This window comes from Oncorhynchus keta, chromosome 16 (genome assembly GCF_023373465.1).
Source record: "Oncorhynchus keta strain PuntledgeMale-10-30-2019 chromosome 16, Oket_V2, whole genome shotgun sequence".
Lineage (NCBI taxonomy): Eukaryota > Metazoa > Chordata > Actinopteri > Salmoniformes > Salmonidae > Oncorhynchus > Oncorhynchus keta.
Genome location: NC_068436.1, coordinates 16377362 through 16397822, shown reverse-complemented (window position 1 = coordinate 16397822; position 20461 = coordinate 16377362). Strand labels below are relative to the sequence as shown.

Below are 20461 nucleotides of genomic sequence, written 5' to 3'. Positions count from 1 at the left end.
TAGTAGATTTGGATAGAAAACACTCTGAAGTTTCTAAAACTGAATGAGTATAACAGAACTCATATGGCAGCCAAAAACCTGAGAAAAGATCCAACCAGGAAGTGGGAAATCTGAGGTTTGTAGTTTTTCAACTCTTTGCCTATTGAATACACAGTGTCTATGGGGTCATATTGCACTTCCCAAGGCTTCCACTAGATGTCAACAATCTTTAGAACCGTGTTTGATGCTTCTACTGTGAAGTGGGGGCGAATGAGAGGGGATTGAGTCAGAGGTCTGCCAGAGAGCCACGAGCTGACCATGTGCGTTCACATGATAGTTAGCTTGCATTCCATTGCATTTCTGAAGACAAAGGAATTCTCCGGTTGGAACATTATTGAAGATTTATGTTAAAAACATCCTAAAGATTGATTCTATACATTGTTTGGCATGTTTCTACGGACTGTAACGGAACCTTTTGACTTTTCGTCTGCACCTAGTGATCGCGCCTCATGAATTTTGATTACTGGGCTAAACGCGCTAACATAAAGGAGGTATTTGGACATAAATGATGGACATTATCGAATAAAACAAACATTTATTGTGGAACTGGGATTCCTGGGAGTGCATTCGGATGAAGATCATCAAAGGTAAGTGAATATTTATAATGCTATTTCTGACTTCTGTTGACTACACAACATGGAGGATATCTGTTTGGGTTGTTTGGGCTCTGAGCGCTGTACTCAGATTATTGCATGGTGTGCTTTTTCCATAAAGTTTTTTAAAATCTGACACAGCGGTTGCATTAAGGAGAACTGGATCTAAAATCCCATGCATAACAGTTGTATCTTTCAGCAAAGTTTATTGTGAGTATTTCTGTAAATTGATGTGGCTCTCTGTAAAATCACTGGATGTTTTGGAACTACTGAACATAACGCGCCAATGTAAACTCAGGTTTTTGGATATAAATATGAACTTTACCGAACAAAACATACATATATAGTGTAACATGAAGTCCTATGAGTGTCATCTGATGAAGATCATCAAAGGTTAATGATTAATTTTAACTATATTTCTGCTTTTTGGGACTCCTCTCTTTGGCTGGAAAAATGGCTGTGTTTTTCTGTCACTAGGCACTCACCTAACATAATAGTTTGGTATGCTTTCGTCGTAAAGCCTTTTTGAAATCGGACACTGTGGCTGGATTTACAACAAGTGTATCTTTAAAATGGTGTAAAATACTTGTATGTCTGAGGAATTTTAATCATGGGATTTCTGTTGTTTTGAATTTGGCGCCCTGCAGTTTCACTGGCTGTTGACGAGGTGGGACGCTACCGTCCCACATACCCTAGTGAGGTTAATATGCATTCTGCTGAATGAACTCATGTCTATAGGCCAGCTTAGTGAGTGAGTGAGTGAGTGAGTGAGTGAGTGAGTGAGTGAGTGAGTGAGTGGTGGTGTGAGTGAGTGAGTGAGTGAGTGAGTGGTGAGTGAGTGAGTGAGTGAGGAATGAGAGGAGGGGGAGATAGAGAGACAAACAGTGCCAATTGCAAATGTAAAGAGTGCAGCCTCCAGCTCCTAAAACAGATAATGTAACCATGAAGACTAAGTGTCCGTCTATTAGATCAGGTAGGTAAGGAGGTGGACATTTACCATCAGTTGACTGGCCTCACACACAACTCTCCTTCCATGTCAGCTCATGTCTATAAGGCCTGGCCTCACACACAACTCTCCTTCCATTTCAGCTCATGTCTATAAGGCCTCACACACAACTCTCCTTCCATTTCAGCTCATGTCTATAAGGCCTGGCCTCACACACAACTCTCCTTCCATTTCAGCTCATGTCTATAAGGCCTGGCCTCACACACAACTCTCCTTCCATTTCAGCTCATGTCTATAAGGCCTGGCCTCACACACAACTCTACTTCCATGTCAGCCCATGTCTATAAGGCCTGGCCTCACACACAACTCTCCTTCCATGTCAGCTCATGTCTATAAGGCCTGGCCTCACACACAACTCTACTTCCATGTCAGCCCATGTCTATAAGGCCTGGCCTCACACACAACTCTACTTCCATGTCAGCTCATGTCTATAAGGCCTGGCCTCACACACAACTCTCCTTCCATTTCAGCTCATGTCTATAAGGCCTGGCCTCACACACAATTTCTCTCCTTCCATTTCAGCTCATGTCTATAAGGCCTCACACACAACTCTCCTTCCATTTCAGCTCATGTCTATAAGGCCTGGCCTCACACACAACTCTCCTTCCATTTCAGCTCATGTCTATAAGGCCTGGCCTCACACACATTTCAGCTCTGTCTATAAGGCCTTCCATTTCCATTTCAGCTCATGTCTATAAGGCCTGGCCTCATTTCACACAACTCTCCTTCCATTTCAGCTCATGTCTATAAGGCCTGGTTGAACACACAACTCTCCTTCCATTTCAGCTCATGTCTATAAGGCCTGGTTGACACACAACTCTCCTTCCATTTCAGCTCATGTCTATAAGGCCTGGCCTCACACACAACTCTCCTTCCATTTCAGCTCATGTCTATAAGGCCTGGCCTCACACACAACTCTCCTTCCATTTCAGCTCATGTCTATAAGGCCTGGCCTCACACACAACTCTCCTTCCATTTCAGCTCATGTCTATAAGGCCTGGCCTCACACACAACTCTCCTTCCATTTCAGCTCATGTCTATAAGGCCTGGCCTTGAACACACAACAACTCTCCTTCCATTTCAGCTCATGTCTATAAGGCCTGGCCTTGAACACACACTCTCCTTCCATTTCAGCTCATGTCTATAAGGCCTGGCCTCACACACAACTCTCCTTCCATTTCAGCTCATGTCTATAAGGCCTGGTTGAACACACAACTCTCCTTCCATTTCAGCTCATGTCTATAAGGCCTGGTTGAACACACAACTCTCCTTCCATTTCAGCTCATGTCTATAAGGCCTGGCCTCACACACAACTCTCCTTCCATTTCAGCTCATGTCTATAAGGCCTGGCCTCTCCTTCCATTTCACAACTCTCCTTCCATTTCAGCTCATGTCTATAAGGCCTGGTTGAACACACAACTCTCCTTCCATTTCAGCTCATGTCTATAAGGCCTGGCCTCACACACAACTCTCCTTCCATTTCAGCTCATGTCTATAAGGCCTGGTTGAACACACAACTCTCCTTCCATTTCAGCTCATGTCTATAAGGCCTGGTTGAACACACACACTCTCCTTCCATTTCAGCTCATGTCTATAAGGCCTGGCCTCACACACAACTCTCCTTCCATTTCAGCTCATGTCTATAAGGCCTGGCCTCAACACACAACTCTCCTTCCATTTCAGCTCATGTCTATAAGGCCTGGCCTCACACACAACTCTCCTTCCATTTCAGCTCATGTCTATAAGGCCTGGCCTCACACACAACTCTCCTTCCATTTCAGCTCATGTCTATAAGGCCTGGTTGAACACACAACTCTCCTTCCATTTCAGCTCATGTCTATAAGGCCTGGCCTCACACACAACTCTCCTTCCATTTCAGCTCATGTCTATAAGGCCTGGCCTCACACACAACTCTCCTTCCATTTCAGCTCATGTCTATAAGGCCTGGTTCTCCTTCCATTTCAGCTCATGTCTATAAGGCCTGGCCTCACACAACTCTCCTTCCATTTCAGCTCATGTCTATAAGGCCTCATGTCTATTTCAGCTCATGGGCCTGGTTGAACACACAACTCTCCTTCCATTTCAGCTCATGTCTATAAGGCCTGGTTCACATTTCAATGTAAATAAGAGCGGCTAAATGACTAAATGTAAATGTAAATGCACAACTCTCCTTCCATTTCAGCTCATGTCTATAAGGCCTGGTTGAACACACAACTCTCCTTCCATTTCAGCTCATGTCTATAAGGCCTGGTTGAACACACAACTCTCCTTCCATTTCAGCTCATGTCTATAAGGCCTGGTTGAACACACAACTCTCCTTCCATTTCAGCTCATGTCTATAAGACCTGGTTGAACACACAACTCTCCTTCCATTTCAGCTCATGTCTATAAGACCTGGTTGAACTCACAACTCTCCTTCCATTTCAGCTCATGTCTATAAGACCTGGTTGAACACACAACTCTCCTTCCATTTCAGCTCATGTCTATAAGGCCTGGTTGAACTCACAACTCTCCTTCCATTTCAGCTCATGTCTATAAGGCCTGGTTGAACTCACAACTCTCCTTCCATTTCAGCTCATGTCTATAAGGCCTGGCCTCACACACAACTCTCCTTCCATTTCAGCTCATGTCTATAAGACCTGGTTGAACACACAACTCTCCTTCCATTTCAGCTCATGTCTATAAGACCTGGTTGAACACACAACTCTCCTTCCATTTCAGCTCATGTCTATAAGGCCTGGTTGAACACACAACTCTCCTTCCATTTCAGCTCATGTCTATAAGACCTGGTTGAACACACAACTCTCCTTCCATTTCAGCTCATGTCTATAAGGCCTGGCCTCACACAACTCTCCTTCCATTTCAGCTCATGTCTATAAGGCCTGGTTGAACACACAACTGTATCTAATGGAATGTCATACAATATGCTGTGCCAAGAGTGTGCAAAGCCATCAAGGCAAAGGGTGGCTACTTTGAAGAATCTAAAATATAACATATATTTAGATTTGTTTAACACTTTTTTTTCAGCTCATGACATGATTCCACATATTTTATTTCATGCAATGTAGAAAATAGTAAAGAAAAACCCTGGAAGGAGAGGGGTGTCCAAACTTTGACTGGTACTGTACATGTTGAAAAGGATGATTAATAAAACTATTTCAGCTATTACACACAACTCTCCTTCCATTTCAGCTCAGACAGAATTGTCAACAATAAATCTTTAGCTTACTGGGATATTTTCTTTATCAATGACAAACTTAATATTTGCAATATTTTCAAGTGTCAATAATTGTTTTAGTTTCTGACTGAATGAATTGTTCTCAATACAAGCTCCTTCAGAACACGCAGAGGAAGAGGACTAAATTCAACCTGTCCTATGAGAATGTGCCAACCAACTGTCCCATATAGCAACACCAACAAGCTTCTGTCCTCTCTCTCCTCTCTTCTGTCCTCTCTTCTGTCCTCTCTCCTGTCCTCTCTCCTGTCCTCTCTTCTGTCCTCTCTTCTGTCCTCTCTTCTGTCCTCTCTCCTGTCCTCTCTCTCCTCTCTTCTGTCCTCTCTTCTGTCCTCTCTCCTGTCCTCTCTCTCCTCTCTTCTGTCCTCTCTTCTGTCCTCTCTCCTGTCCTCTCTCATGTCCTCTCTTCTGTCCTCTCTTCTGTCCTCTCTCCTGTCCTCTCTTCTGTCCTCTCTCCTGTCCTCTCTTCTCTCTGTGTCCTCTCTTCTCTCTCTGTCCTCTACTTCCTCCCCTCTCCTCCCCAATGTAAACCTCCCATTCTTATCACTGCAGTACAGTTAATCCCTTCCTCCCTCCGTCCCCCGCTCCATCCCTCTCTCCTGGTCCCCAGGGGTGAGAGGGGAACGGGAGGGGGGCACATTTGCCACTTGTCTGTGACACATAATACGCCGGGGCCTTCAGGCAATCAACTTTGACTTGACATGTATTTGCTCATCTCAGAAACCCTTCCCCTCCCCTCCTCCCCCTCAGTGCCCTCAGTGATGGGAAACTGGAGGGGGTTGGGGGGAGGGAGGATGGAGAGGAGGAGTGGAGCCTAAATTAACACTTGACATTCAATACGGGCAGGCCTTTAATGGCCGGGGCCTTCCTGAGAAAGCAATTTTCTATTCCCCAAACTGGCCCTGCTGTACCGCTGCCGCTGGAGCGGGAGTGTCGTCTGCTGTGGGCATGCCTGTGTGTCTGTGTGGGAGGAGTGTGTGTGTGTGTGTGTGTGTGTGTGTGTGTGTGTGTGTGTGTGTGTGTGTGTGTGTGTGTGTGTGTGTGTGTGTGTGTGTGTGTGTGTGTGTGTGTGTGTGTGTGTGTGTGTGTGTGTGTACACCCGGCCCTCTGGTCCCTTCCCTTGCTCTAATGAGGGCGTATGAATTAGCGCTACGTGACATGATTTGAAGCAGTGGTGGCCCCCGCCCTCCTCCTCCTCCTCTCGTCGTCCTCCTCCTCATCCCCCGTTCTTTTTCTTCCACCAGTGACAGGCGTCTGGTGGCTGCAATAAAATGCCAGGAGCTACCTCGGGGCTCTTTCCTTGATGCGTGCTCACACTGCTTTACACGACGCACGCACGCACACACACACACACACACACACACACACACACACACACACACACACACACACACACACACACACACACACACACACACACACACACACACACACACACACACACTTGCCGGCGGATGGAGTTACGGCTGATGCTATTACTCCCTTGCAAGCTGAGAGGTGTTAGCCTCCTCTTAACAGATCTGACAGCATTTAACAACATGGCCGACCATTTCTAATCACCTCTGTGATTTCATACCTATTATCAATTGATCTGAGCATCTGATAGGGTTATATCCCCCCTCTCTCTGAATCATACGGGAAGTGTAGTGTCATTTTCAACGTGCTGTAATCATCCGTGCCACCAACGACTCGAAATCTCTCAAATCGCTACCACATTATAGGATTATTTTCTGATCGTGTCATATTTGGGGCGATGAAGATGGGGCGGAAGATCGATGAGGCGCAAAGACTCGCCGGATGTAACCTATGACCCGGGGCGACACGAGGTTAAAGCTGTAAATTTACGAGGTTAGCGGATAGATGGGAAAATGGCCATAAATCTTATTGATAAATCTATTGGTGTCAAAGCTCCTCCCTGTACAAAGCAAGATCAACAAGCTGCAGTGTGAAGGCATCTTCATGATAAACAAAAAGCTTTATATTTATAATGTTCAGAGGGGAAACATGTCTAATGGATTATGTGTCATGAAATATTCAATGTTTTTTGGAGTTCCACGCGTCATGTATACGGACAGGGTTCCAACAAAGCACTTACCACTGTGTGTTTCCCGACAATAGGAAAGGTGGGCCACGCCATTTAAATGAAAACATCAACAGAGAAAATGTGAGTGTGAGTATCCATTACAAACTAAGGACGCACACACAGGAAACACACACAGAGTGCCTGATGCGGCTCCAGAGTGCCTGATGCGGGCACACGCACGCACGCACGCACACACACACACACACACACACACACACACACAACATCACTCCAGCACAAACATAGCTCCGTTTTCGCTTGTTACCAGACTTTTCACTTTGTCCCTTTGTGTAAGATGGGAAACAGCCTCTTTAGCTGAGTGGTGTGAAACAGCCGGGGTGGGGGGTGGGTATTACGAGGGGCCAAGAGGTCACACACTCAGGGCGCGACCTCTCACCTCTGCCTTGTTGCCTGGGATACGCCAGCTAGTTCATTTGAAGTCCATCACACGGAGCAAACAAGATCATTTGTGACTTGATTGGCATTATGGATTGAGAAAGGCAGAGTGTGATGGTGCTCCATAACTGATGATGCTGTAGGAACAGGTTCCATGAAGGAGCAGCAGTGGAGTTCAGTGTCGGTGCAGGTCTCTCATGCAACTATCTTCTTAGCTAAGAAAATGTCAAACATACCCTCCTGTGTGTGTGTGTGTGTGTGTGTGTGTGTGTGTGTGTGTGTGTGTGTGTGTGTGTGTGTGTGTGTGTGTGTGTGTGTGTGTGTGTGTGTGTGTGTGTGTGTGTGTGTGTGTGTGTGTGTGTGTGTGTGTGTGTGTGTGTGTGTGTATGTAGGTATGGTTCCACTCAGTGACAGCACGAACAGCCTCTCCCACACCAGCCCACATACTATCTGCAACAACGCACACGCACGCGCACACACATGCACACGCACACGCACACACACACACACACCCAGTGTTGCAGCTCAACTTAAAAACACACGTTCTAAGATGGTGAAACAGCTGTGTTTAACAGTGGCCATTAAATGCTATTAATCTAACAGCACAAACATCTTTAGAAACAGGAAGAGAGGGTAAACAGGCACATGTTGCCCCAACACGTCCCTAATGGAAGACGCTAGTTAGCCTGTTTAACCATCTTTCAAGGTGGGACTTCCTGATTTCTTTCTGGATAAAAATGTTGACACCGTTGTGTGAGAACTATGACTGCCGATGGGCGAGTGATGCTTTTCTTTAAGTATTAACACAAATTAAGGCATTCTGTGTGTGTGTACGTGCTGTGTGTGTGTGTGTGTGTGTGTGTGTGTGTGTGTGTGTGTGTGTGTGTGTGTGTGTGTGTGTGTGTGTGTGTGTGTGTGTGTGTGTGTGTGTGTGTGTGTGTGTGTGTGTGTGTGTCATTCGTGTGTGTTCATTCGTGTGTGTGAAAGAGAGCGATGGCTTTAGTCTAAAATGCTGTTGGCCATGAGCCCAACCTCACCAGTACCACTCCTCTCCTCTCTCCAGACCCTCCCTACAATCCTCCCCACAATCCTCCCCACGTCTCCAACCGTCACACAGCAGATTCCAGCAGCAGAGGGGGGAGATGGATAGACACACAGAAAGATGGAGGAGGGGAAAAACGAGGAAGAAGAGAGGGGGAAGGCTTATGAAGAAAGACGGGAAAGAAAGAAGGAGAGGAAGTTGTCTGGTCTTCCAGACCTCAGCTGTCGTCGGCCCCACATCACCTATGCTACAGTATGTCTTGTCAAAGTAGACACAGAGCACAATCATTATTCAAAAGAACAAATTGCCCTGTCGTTTTCTCCCTGTACAATACTTTGGTAATGACATGTTTGGTCCAAACAGGGAGCCGTAGAGGCTTGGTTTTGATTAGAGCAACAATGTTCTAGCACATCCCAAGTGCTATGACACATTAACAGGAGCTCACACACACACACACACACACACACACACACACACACACACACACACACACACACACACACACACACACACACACACACACACACACACACACACACACACAGTGAGTGTCGCATTATCAGGGGGAAGTCAGTCGACCTCCGAGCGCCGCAGAACAAGTCAAATTACCATCATTATCTACCTCCTTAAATAGCCAGAGATAATAACGGTCCACCGGCAATAATAATAGTAGCAATTCTTCCTCTGCATTATGTGAAATAACAGGGACCGAATTAGCCGTTGCGCTAACTGAAAAATGAAAGGGTTGTGTTCCTTGAGAGGTAAGCGTGAGTGTTTTTTCCTTTGTCGTCTGCGTTGAAAGGACAAATTGGCTGTTGGTATAGAGGAGGGGTCCTTAGACCTGGCTGCTGGTAAAAATAGTAGGCCATCAACCTGCCTGTGGCACTGGCACAGTTCCAACGCAAACAAAAAAAAAAAACAAGTCAGGAGGAATAACAGGATGGGCCCCTGTGAAAGTATGTATGCACAAGTTCATGTCTCTTAGTGTGGGTCAACGGTGTGTCACATTCCTCCTCGCTCAGGGACAAAACCAAGTCATGTCTACTGATGGAAGTGCCAAATATCTCTGAATAAACCTTTGGGGAAGGAAAATAATATTATGCATGTCTGAGTGTGTGTACTTTTGTGTGTCCATGTTGCACTCCGCAAGTGTTTGAGTGTGTGTTCCTGCTAATTGTGTGCTGACCTATGGTGGCGCTGTGTGTCAGTGGCACTACCCAGGTCACAGTGGCACTACCACAGTGGCACTACCCAGGTCAGTGGCACTACCCAGGTCACAGTGGCACTACCCAGGTCACAGTGGCACTACCCAGGTCACAGTGGCACTACCCAGGTCACAGTGGCACTACCCAGGTCACAGTGGCTACATTGGTTGCCTCCCAGGTCTTAAACATCTTCTGCTCCCTCTGCCCCTTGGACCCCCTCAGTCCCGCAGGCCTGGCGACAGCTGCTTCATTCCGGCCTTGTCAGCCCCTGAGCAGAATATGTGTGTGTGTGTGTGTGTGTGTGTGTGTGTGTGTGTGTGTGTGTGTGTGTGTGTGTGTGTGTGTGTGTGTGTGTGTGTGTGTGTGTGTGTGTGTGTGTGTGTGTGTGTGTGTGTGTGTGTGTGTGTGTGTACGCACGTGCCTGTGTGCCTGTGTGTGTGCGTGCTGCGTGCGTGTGTGTGTATGCGTGTGTGTGTGTACGCATGTGCCTGTGTGCCTGTGTGTGTGTGTCGGGGGCCAGGCCACGGTGCTAATGTCCCCTCATTAGGCAGGCTGTGGGGTGGTGACATCTGAGCAACACTCTATTCAAACAGCCACTTCCCCTCGTTCCCCTTCGCTCCGCACCGACCGACGACTTCCCCCGCCGCAGGAAACTAAGGCAGGCCAAAGAAAAAAATAAAGACCCTCACTCTGAAAAGGAGAAGAGAGAGAAATACCCACACCTTTTCATGTATTTGAACAGGCAGCGCCATCAAGATTGGGGTGATTATAGGCCATGCTTGAAAAATAGAACATTTTTATACAATCTGAATCGCATCAGCCCAACTCTGTTTTACCCAAACATACTTTATCAAACTGTAGCTCTGCATAAAATCCAACTGTCCTTTATCTAGTTAATATATTTCTATTTGTAATATAGAGTATTTCTATGGTTCAGAGCTCTAGACTGAATCAAACTCCCTGCCGTTCTTTACAGATCATAGGGACTAAATATGGCCTCTGTAGCTACAGTACAACCTCTACTACACACATCTACAATATTCACCATCATCATTACATGGTGGATATAGAAGACAAGAATTGTATTTTTTCAAAAGGAACATGCAATGTCAAGATAAAACGTTCCAAATGATTAGACGATGCCCATCGCCTCAGTGTTGTGTATAAAAAGCATGTCTTAATCATATTATTACACTGCTATAAGACTGTAAAAACAGTTGAATAACCTTGTTACCATATGGTTTCCTGCTGTGTGGTAGTTGTTGCTGTAAGCCCAGCACTGACAGGGCCATAGGCCACACACACATCAATACACAGGGATTAGCTAGCAACACACTGGCAGCTAACATTATCGTTGTTTACAACACACCAAGACTAAATAAACCATTTGACAGACAAACACACAATGGCCTATAAACAAGTCATAAATCCACTAGCACCTTCAGGAATATAACAGAATAGGATCCAGATCTATCTTTCTCTCCGGAGATAATAGTAATAAGCAAAACATGTCAACGTTTTTTTCCCCAAAACCAGGAAAGACACAATTTAATGTTGAACTGGACACTAGAGATTGTGTACAACATAAGGTGAAACAAACAAGCTGCTAGACAGTTTCTGAATATCCTGTATTTGGTATTTATAATGGTTTTAACAGGTGGGGTAGACGGACAGTTCTGTTTCAGAGTGTGCAACACAGTGGGGTGTGAGGAGTGTGTGAGAGGTCTGGGTGCGGCACACACACACACACACACACACACACACATGCGCACACGCACACGCACACGCACACACACACACACACACACACACACACACACTCTCTCTCTCTCACTCTCTCAGGGCCTGTAAGAAGTAGGAGGGGCTCCATGGGAAAAGGCTGGTGGAGGACTCATCTCCCTGATAAGACACAAGCAGATGGCCCTGCATTGCTGTCGTTCCTGAACACACACACACACACTCACACACAGACTCCGTACGCATACACTGCTGTCGTAGCAACGACCCCAACACAGTACGTTCACAAAGAAAACACTATTAGAAGACACTCTGTCTCTCTCCAACCCACTCCATCGTCGATCCATCCATCTATCCTTTCATCCAAACACCAGAGTTATCATGCAGGAGACAGATCACCCTGACCCGTGAGTGATCCTGACCCCGTGAGTGATCCTCACGTCCCATATTGATCAGTAGCTGCAGCAGGAGACAGGAGACGACAGGGTGGACGTATGTACACAACACCGGTGTTACAGTGCTACAGAGCCGCAGACAGATGACGCCACATTGTTTCAGTGTGAGGCTTCGTGTCACAGCTCTGTGTCTTATGCAAGGCTGAGGATCAAATCCAAATGAGATCATATGCTGTGACTTGGCTGGAAAACTCTGGGTGATGTTTTCAGTGTCCATTCTATAACCCCTCGGACTCAGGGAAGACTTAGTTAGTTAGGCTATTTTCATCAGATCATTGGAAGTACAAACTATCGTACAAATGATTGATCTCTACGGTTATAAACTGGTAATACAATAAAAATATCTGAGTTTGATTCATGCATTTTCATCAAACAATATGAAGAATGTCTCCCGATAGTAGGAAAATAATTCACTAGAAATTGACAATGTGACAAAACAGAATATCTCAGAGATTGAAACACACTGTGTGTGTTAGTCGACAAAACAACGAGAACATTGAAGGATCTCCAGAGCATTTTAATATTCCATGTCTGCCTCGCAAAAATAGGGAGATTGAGGGAATTTAAATCATGAATATTAAAATATTCAGTTGAAACAGAAACTACTATAAACTACACTGACAAATGTTTATTAAATGGCATAACCACAGCAAATTAAATAACCAAATGAATTCATATTCTGATTAAAAGGAAAAAGGGGGCCCTAAATTAAATGTCCACCGCGTGAATTATTTTTAACGTCGAGTTGAAAAAGTTCAATGCAAAATAGGTTTGGACGTCATATCTTCATGCCTGACGCTTCCATAAATACGTGGTGGCCGTAGAATGAATGGCACCTTGTGCGTCTTCCTCTCCTAAACTCTACATGCCATCTAAACCACAAACTTGGGCACGCAGACACACACGGTAAACGTACAAGTGGTCCACATCCACCTTTACACACACACACACACACACACACACACACACACACACACACACACACACACACACACACACACACACACACACACACACACATACCCACACACACACACACACACACACACACACACACACACACACACGCCTTTGCTCTCCTCTCCTCCTCTCACCTCAGAGTCTACCACGTCTCTGCTCTCGTCCAGAAATAACAGGACCAACTACTGACGTAGTTAAACACACCCCTACACCTTCTCCACTTTTCCACTATGCACACTCTCACTGACACTCCCAACAAGCCAATCTAACAACACCAATGGAGAGAGAAAAAAGAAAAGGAAAGCGAGAGAGAGAGAGAGAGAGAGAGAGAGACCGCTACCTTAGACCCCACCCCCCATCCCAGACCCTAATTACCCAGATCCCACAGTGTAATTAACAGTGGTTGAACCCCTCTAGGGGGTGACAGCCAGAAAGAGAGGCCAGCAGGGACCCCCTGGCTTGGGGCCCGGCTGGAGGGCAAAGTGAGAAGAAACGGGGGTTACGGAAGGACCAGGGCTCGGGAACAGAGGAGAAACGGGAAGAGGTCAAAAAGAAAGTAGCCTCCAGGCTTCATTAGCTGTAGGTAAGATCCTCTCTCCGGTCTCCAGCCCAGACACACACACACGTGAGGATCACTCCAGTCTCCAGGCCAGAGAGGACGGCGCCAATGAAAACACTACAGAGTTACAGTCCATCCAAACCTGATAAGGACAGACCACACTGTAACACCCAGCCACTCAGTACCACTTCCACCGCTCAGCTAGGATACACTCACTCACTCATTGTGACTGGGTAGGCATTGCCTTGGACTGGGCCATTTCCTCTGTCCCTTTGAAAACAGTGACCCTATAACTGGGACTTCCTGTGTTACACCCAAAGTGGTCCCCCTCCTTTGGGCCAATGACGCAGTGTCCCCTTCCTCTATGGCCACTTCCCCGGTGATAGGACTACCTTACTGATCTAGTGTACTAAGGGGGAGGGAGGGGGAGGGTGGACCCCAGGGCTTAGGGGCTGGTATTAGTGCTGAGAGAGAGAGAGAGAGAGAGAGAGAGAGAGAGAGAGAGAGAGAGAGAGAGAGAGAGAGAGAGAGAGAGAGAGAGAGAGAGAGAGAGAGAGAGAGAGAGAGAGAGAGAGAGAGAGAGAGAGAGAGAGAGAGAGAGAGAGAGAGAGAGAGAGAGAGAGAGAGATACATAGAAAGAGAAAGTGGCATGGCGCTTCCTCCACATATCCTCTTTCTCCTCTCGTCTCCTCCAGCCAAGTCCCGCACACACATTAGCTCGCACCCGCACACTCATGGAGCCAGAGACAGAGCCAGCCCTGTACAGAGAGAGAAAACGCCACTCTTTCCTTGACATACTCACTGGTTCTACAGGTACTTGAACATATGCAAAAGATAAGAAGGAAAACACCTCATACACATGATGGTATCTGTGGTCATGCAGCCCATCAGAGATGCAGAGTATGGTGTAGTCACACAACCCTCAGGAATAAAAGACACTGAAAATATGATAGTATCAGACACGCAGGCAGAAACACACACATGCAACAGGCCTCGGCAGAGGAAGGAAACAGCCCGTTAAACACAGCACACAGGCAATATATGAACTGAACGGGGGAAAAACACCCCTCCCTCGAAATACTATGTTAATAGGTGAATTAAGGCCCCTCTGATCTACACTGAAGAGGATGACATTAAGTCCATTATTGACTCAGACAAAACTAACTAGGAGATGTGCTGCTATTCATCTAATATGATGTCTGCCATGCCTATAGGGAGAGATATTACTATAGCAGGGTTTACATTCAGATACATACAGCCTATAGCAGGGTTTACATTCAGATACATACAGCCTACATTCAGATACATACAGCCTATAGCAGGGTTTACATTCAGATACATACAGCCTATAGCAGGGTTTACATTCAGATACATACAGCCTATAGCAGGGTTTACATTCAGATACATACAGCCTATAGCAGGGTTTACATTCAGATACATACAGCCTATAGCAGGGTTTACATTCAGATACATACAGCCTATAGCAGGGTTTACATTCAGATACATACAGCCTATAGCAGGGCAGGTGTAATAGCCTATAGCAGGGCAGGTGTAATAGCCTATAGCAGGGCAGGTGTAATAGCCTATAGCAGGGCAGGTGTAATAGCCTATAGCAGGGCAGGTGTAATAGCCTATAGCAGGGCAGGTGTAATAGCCTATAGCAGGGCAGGTGTAATAGCCTATAGCAGGGCAGGTGTAATAGCCTATAGCAGGGCAGGTGTAATAGCCTATAGCAGGGCAGGTGTAATAGCCTATAGCAGGGCAGGTGTAATAGCCTATAGCAGGGCAGGTGTAATAGCCTATAGCAGGGCAGGTGTAATAGCCTATAGCAGGGCAGGTGTAATAGCCTATAGCAGGGCAGGTGTAATAGCCTATAGCAGGGCAGGTGTAATAGCCTATAGCAGGGCAGGTGTAATAGCCTATAGCAGGGCAGGTGTAATAGCCTATAGCAGGGCAGGTGTAATAGCCTATGTAGCAGGGCAGGTGTAATAGCCTATAGCAGGGCAGGTGTAATAGCCTATAGCAGGGCAGGTGTAATAGCCTATAGCAGGGCAGGTGTAATAGCCTATAGCAGGGCAGGTGTAATAGCCTATAGCAGGGCAGGTGTAATAGCCTGCTACACTCCACAAATGCAGATTTCAGTTGATGGGGTAAAACTACATGAAATAACAAAACGGTTGCACATGTACAGAAGTTATATAAATATTTAACTTACATTAGAAAATATAGGACCCCTTGAAAATGACAGATATACAGATTATACAGGCAGATATGTGTATAACCAAAATGACAGCAATAAGGAGAGATTGTGTGGTACAGAAATGGAGTGGTATTGGTTGAAGAGAATACAGCAGATGTAATCGATAGTTCGGTAATGACCTCGCTGTAAAGCAGTCCATCTAAGCCGTCAATGTATTGACATGAACCAGACAGACAGACAGACAGCTCCATGCTGATGATGCCTGCCCTGCTGTATCTCCTGACTGCAGTGTCAACCCCCGTACTCTATACACAGTCCTCTCTGTACACAGTCCACATCTTCTGAACATATACCCTTCTTGCAAATCGTGTTTGAAATATATGTGACATTATTGCAATGTCTGATCTGCTTTTGCATCGTGTATATTTTCTTAATTTAAATATGTGTAGTTCATTCTGCTTGAGTGCAGGACATGCAGAGGAAATCCATTACAATGTTAAAATGTTACCAACATGAACAATCTATTGATATAGGCCTATAGTAGTCATATTTCAGAGAAAATGATAACGCATGAATTTAAAGATGTTTAAAATCTTAGAACTGAGTGGTTAGGGGAATTCACAAGGTGGTTAGGGGAAATAAATACAATAGAACTATTACAGAGTTCTGCTAGAATCCTCTGCTACAGCACATGAGTTCTGATAGAATCCTCGGCTATAGGCCATGAGTTCTGCTAGAATCCTCTGCTATAGGACATGAGTTCTGCTAGAATCCTCTGCTATAGGACATGAGTTCTGGTAGAATCCTCTGCTATAGGCCATGAGTTCTGATAGAATCCTCTGCTATAGGACATGAGTTCTGCTAGAATCCTCTGCTATAGGCCATGAGTTCTGATAGAATCCTCTGCTATAGGACATGAGTTCTGCTAGAATCCTCTGCTATAGGCCATGAGTTCTGATAGAATCCTCTGCTATAGGCCATGAGTTCTGATAGAATCCTCTGCTATAGGCCATGAGTTCTGATAGAATCCTCTGCTATAGGCCATGAGTTCTGATAGAATCCTCTGCTATAGGCCATGAGTTCTGATAGAATCCTCTGCTATAGGCCATGAGTTCTGATAGAATCCTCTGCTATAGGCCATGAGTTCTGATAGAATCCTCTGCTATAGGCCATGAGTTCTGATAGAATCATCTGCTATAGGCCATGAGTTCTGATAGAATCCTCTGCTATAGGCCATGAGTTCTGATAGAATCCTCTGCTATAGGCCATGAGTTCTGATAGAATCCTCTGCTATAGGCCATGAGTTCTGATAGAATCCTCTGCTATAGGCCATGAGTTCTGATAGAATCCTCTGCTATAGGCCATGAGTTCTGATAGAATCCTCTGCTATAGGCCATGAGTTCTGCTAGAAATCCTCTGCTATAGGCCATGAGTTCTGAATCCTCTGCTATAGGCCATGAGTTCTGATAGAATCCTCTGCTATAGGCCATGAGTTCTGCTAGAATCCTCTGCTATAGGCCATGAGTTCTGATAGAATCCTCTGCTATAGGCCATGAGTTCTGATAGAATCCTCTGCTATAGGCCATGAGTTCTGATAGAATCCTCTGCTATAGGCCATGAGTTCTGATAGAATCCTCTGCTATAGGCCATGAGTTCTGATAGAATCCTCTGCTATAGGCCATGAGTTCTGATAGAATCCTCTGCTATAGGCCATGAGTTCTGATAGAATCCTCTGCTATAGGCCATGAGTTCTGATAGAATCCTCTGCTATAGGCCATGAGTTCTGATAGAATCCTCTGCTATAGGCCATGAGTTCTGATGATGCTAGAATCCTCTGCTATAGGCCATGAGTTCTGATAGAATCCTCTGCTATAGGCCATGAGTTCTGATAGAATCCTCTGCTATAGGCCATGAGTTCTGATAGAATCTCTGCTATAGGCCATGAGTTCTGATAGAATCCTCTGCTATAGGCCATGAGTTCTGATAGAATCCTCTGCTATAGGCCATGAGTTCTGATAGAATCCTCTGCTATAGGCCATGAGTTCTGATAGAATCCTCTGCTATAGGCCATGAGTTCTGATAGAATCCTCTGCTATAGGCCATGAGTTCTGCTAGAATCCTCTGCTATAGGCCATGAGTTCTGCTAGAATCCTCTGCTATAGGCCATGAGTTCTGCTAGAATCCTCTGCTATAGGCCATGAGTTCTGATAGAATCCTCTGCTATAGGCCATGAGTTCTGATAGAATCCTCTGCTATAGGCCATGAGTTCTGATAGAATCCTCTGCTATAGGCCATGAGTTCTGCTAGAATCCTCTGCTTATAGGCCATGAGTTCTGATAGAATCCTCTGCTATAGGCCATGAGTTCTGATAGAATCCTCTGCTATAGGCCATGAGTTCTGATAGAATCCTCTGCTATAGGCCATGCACCTGGCATTTCAAACATTAAATAACACTCAACAATAATAACAGTAATAACTTATAATGGCATATTTAGAAAATTGCTGAACTAGTTTAATAACAAAACAAAAAAATACAATAATACAGTATTATTATTATTATAATTATACCATTGTGTTCATGCTTGGCCCATTATTAACATATATTAGGTATAATAATAACCTACATAATTACTATAGTTTATATTTTCCACTAAAATTTCTTACGTGTTAATCCACCTATTGCTTGTATTGGGATCAAATACCGCTGCATGCCAGCATCTCAGATGCTGTAACAATACCGAGAAGATAAGAGAAACATGTCAAGCTATAGAAGCGACTGTACCTCGTCTGTAAGGTCTCGGCCCATACTCGACCTGTCGCACTTCAGAGGAAGCCGCGTTACAGCACCCGCCTTGCAGAAGAGAAGGGAAACATTTAGAAGGGCGAGCTAATTAAGAGCAGAGATGTAGATTGAAAACATACCCTGGCGCTGTAAATGCTACCGGCCCTATTTCTTCAAGATTTCCTCGATATCTTCCTTCGCCTGACTGGCATTAGACCCTCACAGAAGAGGGTGCGCCGCGGCAACATTTTACGAGCCCTAAGTAATCCTTGAGTTGTTCCCCTCAGCTTTTGGAGCGCAAGGAAAATAAAATGACATGGCTTAATGTTGGTTTATTGAGGGGGAGTTAGCCTACTAGTGATGGACCAATTAGAGGCGCAGTGATATCACTTAACTGCGGACTGTTTAACTTGCAAAGGTCGATATTAATATCCATGCATGTACCCAAAACAAAGTACTCAATTACGACGTCAAAATATTATTACACCGTAATGCTGTGGAAGGCTTAAGAAGATAGTTTAACATAATTTATGGGGAGTTTACATAACGAAATATGATAATCATTTCCCTGCAGATTATACATAAAATGATCCGCACATTCTTAAATATAAAGAAAGCAGATGCAATTATTTGACAATTTGTTAAGTCTATTTTATTGATTTAACTCGTGTATCTGCTTTTGTAGATAATTTAATATAAGGTTATGTTTATAAATCCTCTTATCACCAACAGACAAAAATAAAAACCAAAAGCCAGGCGAATAGAGAGGTAGGCCTATATTCCATTTTATATAGGGTATAGGCGTAATCTTCGTTCTATTAATTCTTAATAATTTACTTCAATTACAAGCATTATAACGGTTGGATTTGCATGGAATGTATTCGACCATGAAAAGATGGCAGTCAAGGAAAAAAACTGAGAATCCAAAAATGAAATGATTCTTACTAGAAGTCTGGAGAAACGATGCGAAACATGCCAGGCCTTTCCCAATCAATGTTTTGCCATTCATGGTTTCTGCATTTTCGATTTCGTTTCTTATACTTACGTTTAAAAGGTAGCCTGATTGAAAAGACATGATATCTAAAACAAAATTAAAACCATGTCTCTCTCTGTTTGCTTGTCTCTCTATTAGTACTCATGCAAAAGGCAATGTACGCATTTAATTGAAATGCACATCATATTTTGATTTGATTGGATCGAATTAGCACATTACTCGTCGTAAAAATACACTTGTAATATGAGAAGCAGGTGTTGACATAGTGTGACGTTGAGGTTGCAAATTTTATAAATTAAATATATCAACAAAAAAAAACAAATATCCAACCAGGTTAAATTATTGTTTTTACAATTCATTCTCTGGTAATTTAGATAATTGTTTTGGTTTCTTTTTTTTAGGTGACATTCCTTGGCAATATAATTGCTCACCTGCTGTAAATTGTGTTTGAACATATGCATGCTATTTATATAACTGAAAATAACAATTGAAAAATAAAACGTAATCATACACGAACACGTAATCATTGCATGTTCCTAATGACTTGTATAGGTAGGCTACTTTGCAGTGAATGTATAAATTCAGAGGATATCAAATGGTCTGAGACTGGATTATTCGCTGCAAAATCACAACCAACACCCGTAAACAACATGCCCTCACTCACATCAACAACACATACTGCTCCTGCTTTGCGTCTCAATCGATTGCTTTGAAATCATTTGCACTAACACCGATAAAAACGCACCCATGACTCATGTCACTTAGCTGATCTTTAAAGGGAGGATTTGAAACACGAGCCCCCATAACACTAATTTCTCCCAATACCCCAAGGCGCGCGCGCTCGGCAAACACAAAGTCATTATCGGTTAGATTCCAATAAGGCAGTCTGTCAAGGTGAGGCTTCTTTGGAGGATTTTTGTCATGCCTACTAAACATGGAAAGATGCCTTCTAAGTGGTGCGAGGGAGGATAAATAACAACGAGTCCCACAGCTGATTATATTGAAACAACGGCGCGCATTTGTAAAAAGGGGGATTACGAAACGTGAGTCCCAGCAGATGCTGGATGCTCCTCCGTGTATCAGCGCGGGGCCCATCCACCTGCACGCAGATGCCGCGCGAGGACGAATGAGACGGAGCCAGGAGCATCCTCGCGCGATATGGTTCCGTTATTCCA

General features: G+C 44.7%; 1 protein-coding gene across 1 annotated transcript in view; it reads right to left on the bottom strand.

The window, feature by feature from the left end:
* LOC127907887 (zinc finger protein basonuclin-2-like) overlaps positions 1 to 20461 on the bottom strand; it is a 211497-nt gene that overhangs the window by 79709 nt on the left and 111327 nt on the right. Inside the window, exon 3 of the mRNA XM_052464353.1 lies at positions 18293 to 18361. Coding sequence (XP_052320313.1) covers positions 18293 to 18361 — 69 coding nt within the window. The remainder of the gene's footprint in view (positions 1 to 18292; positions 18362 to 20461) is intronic.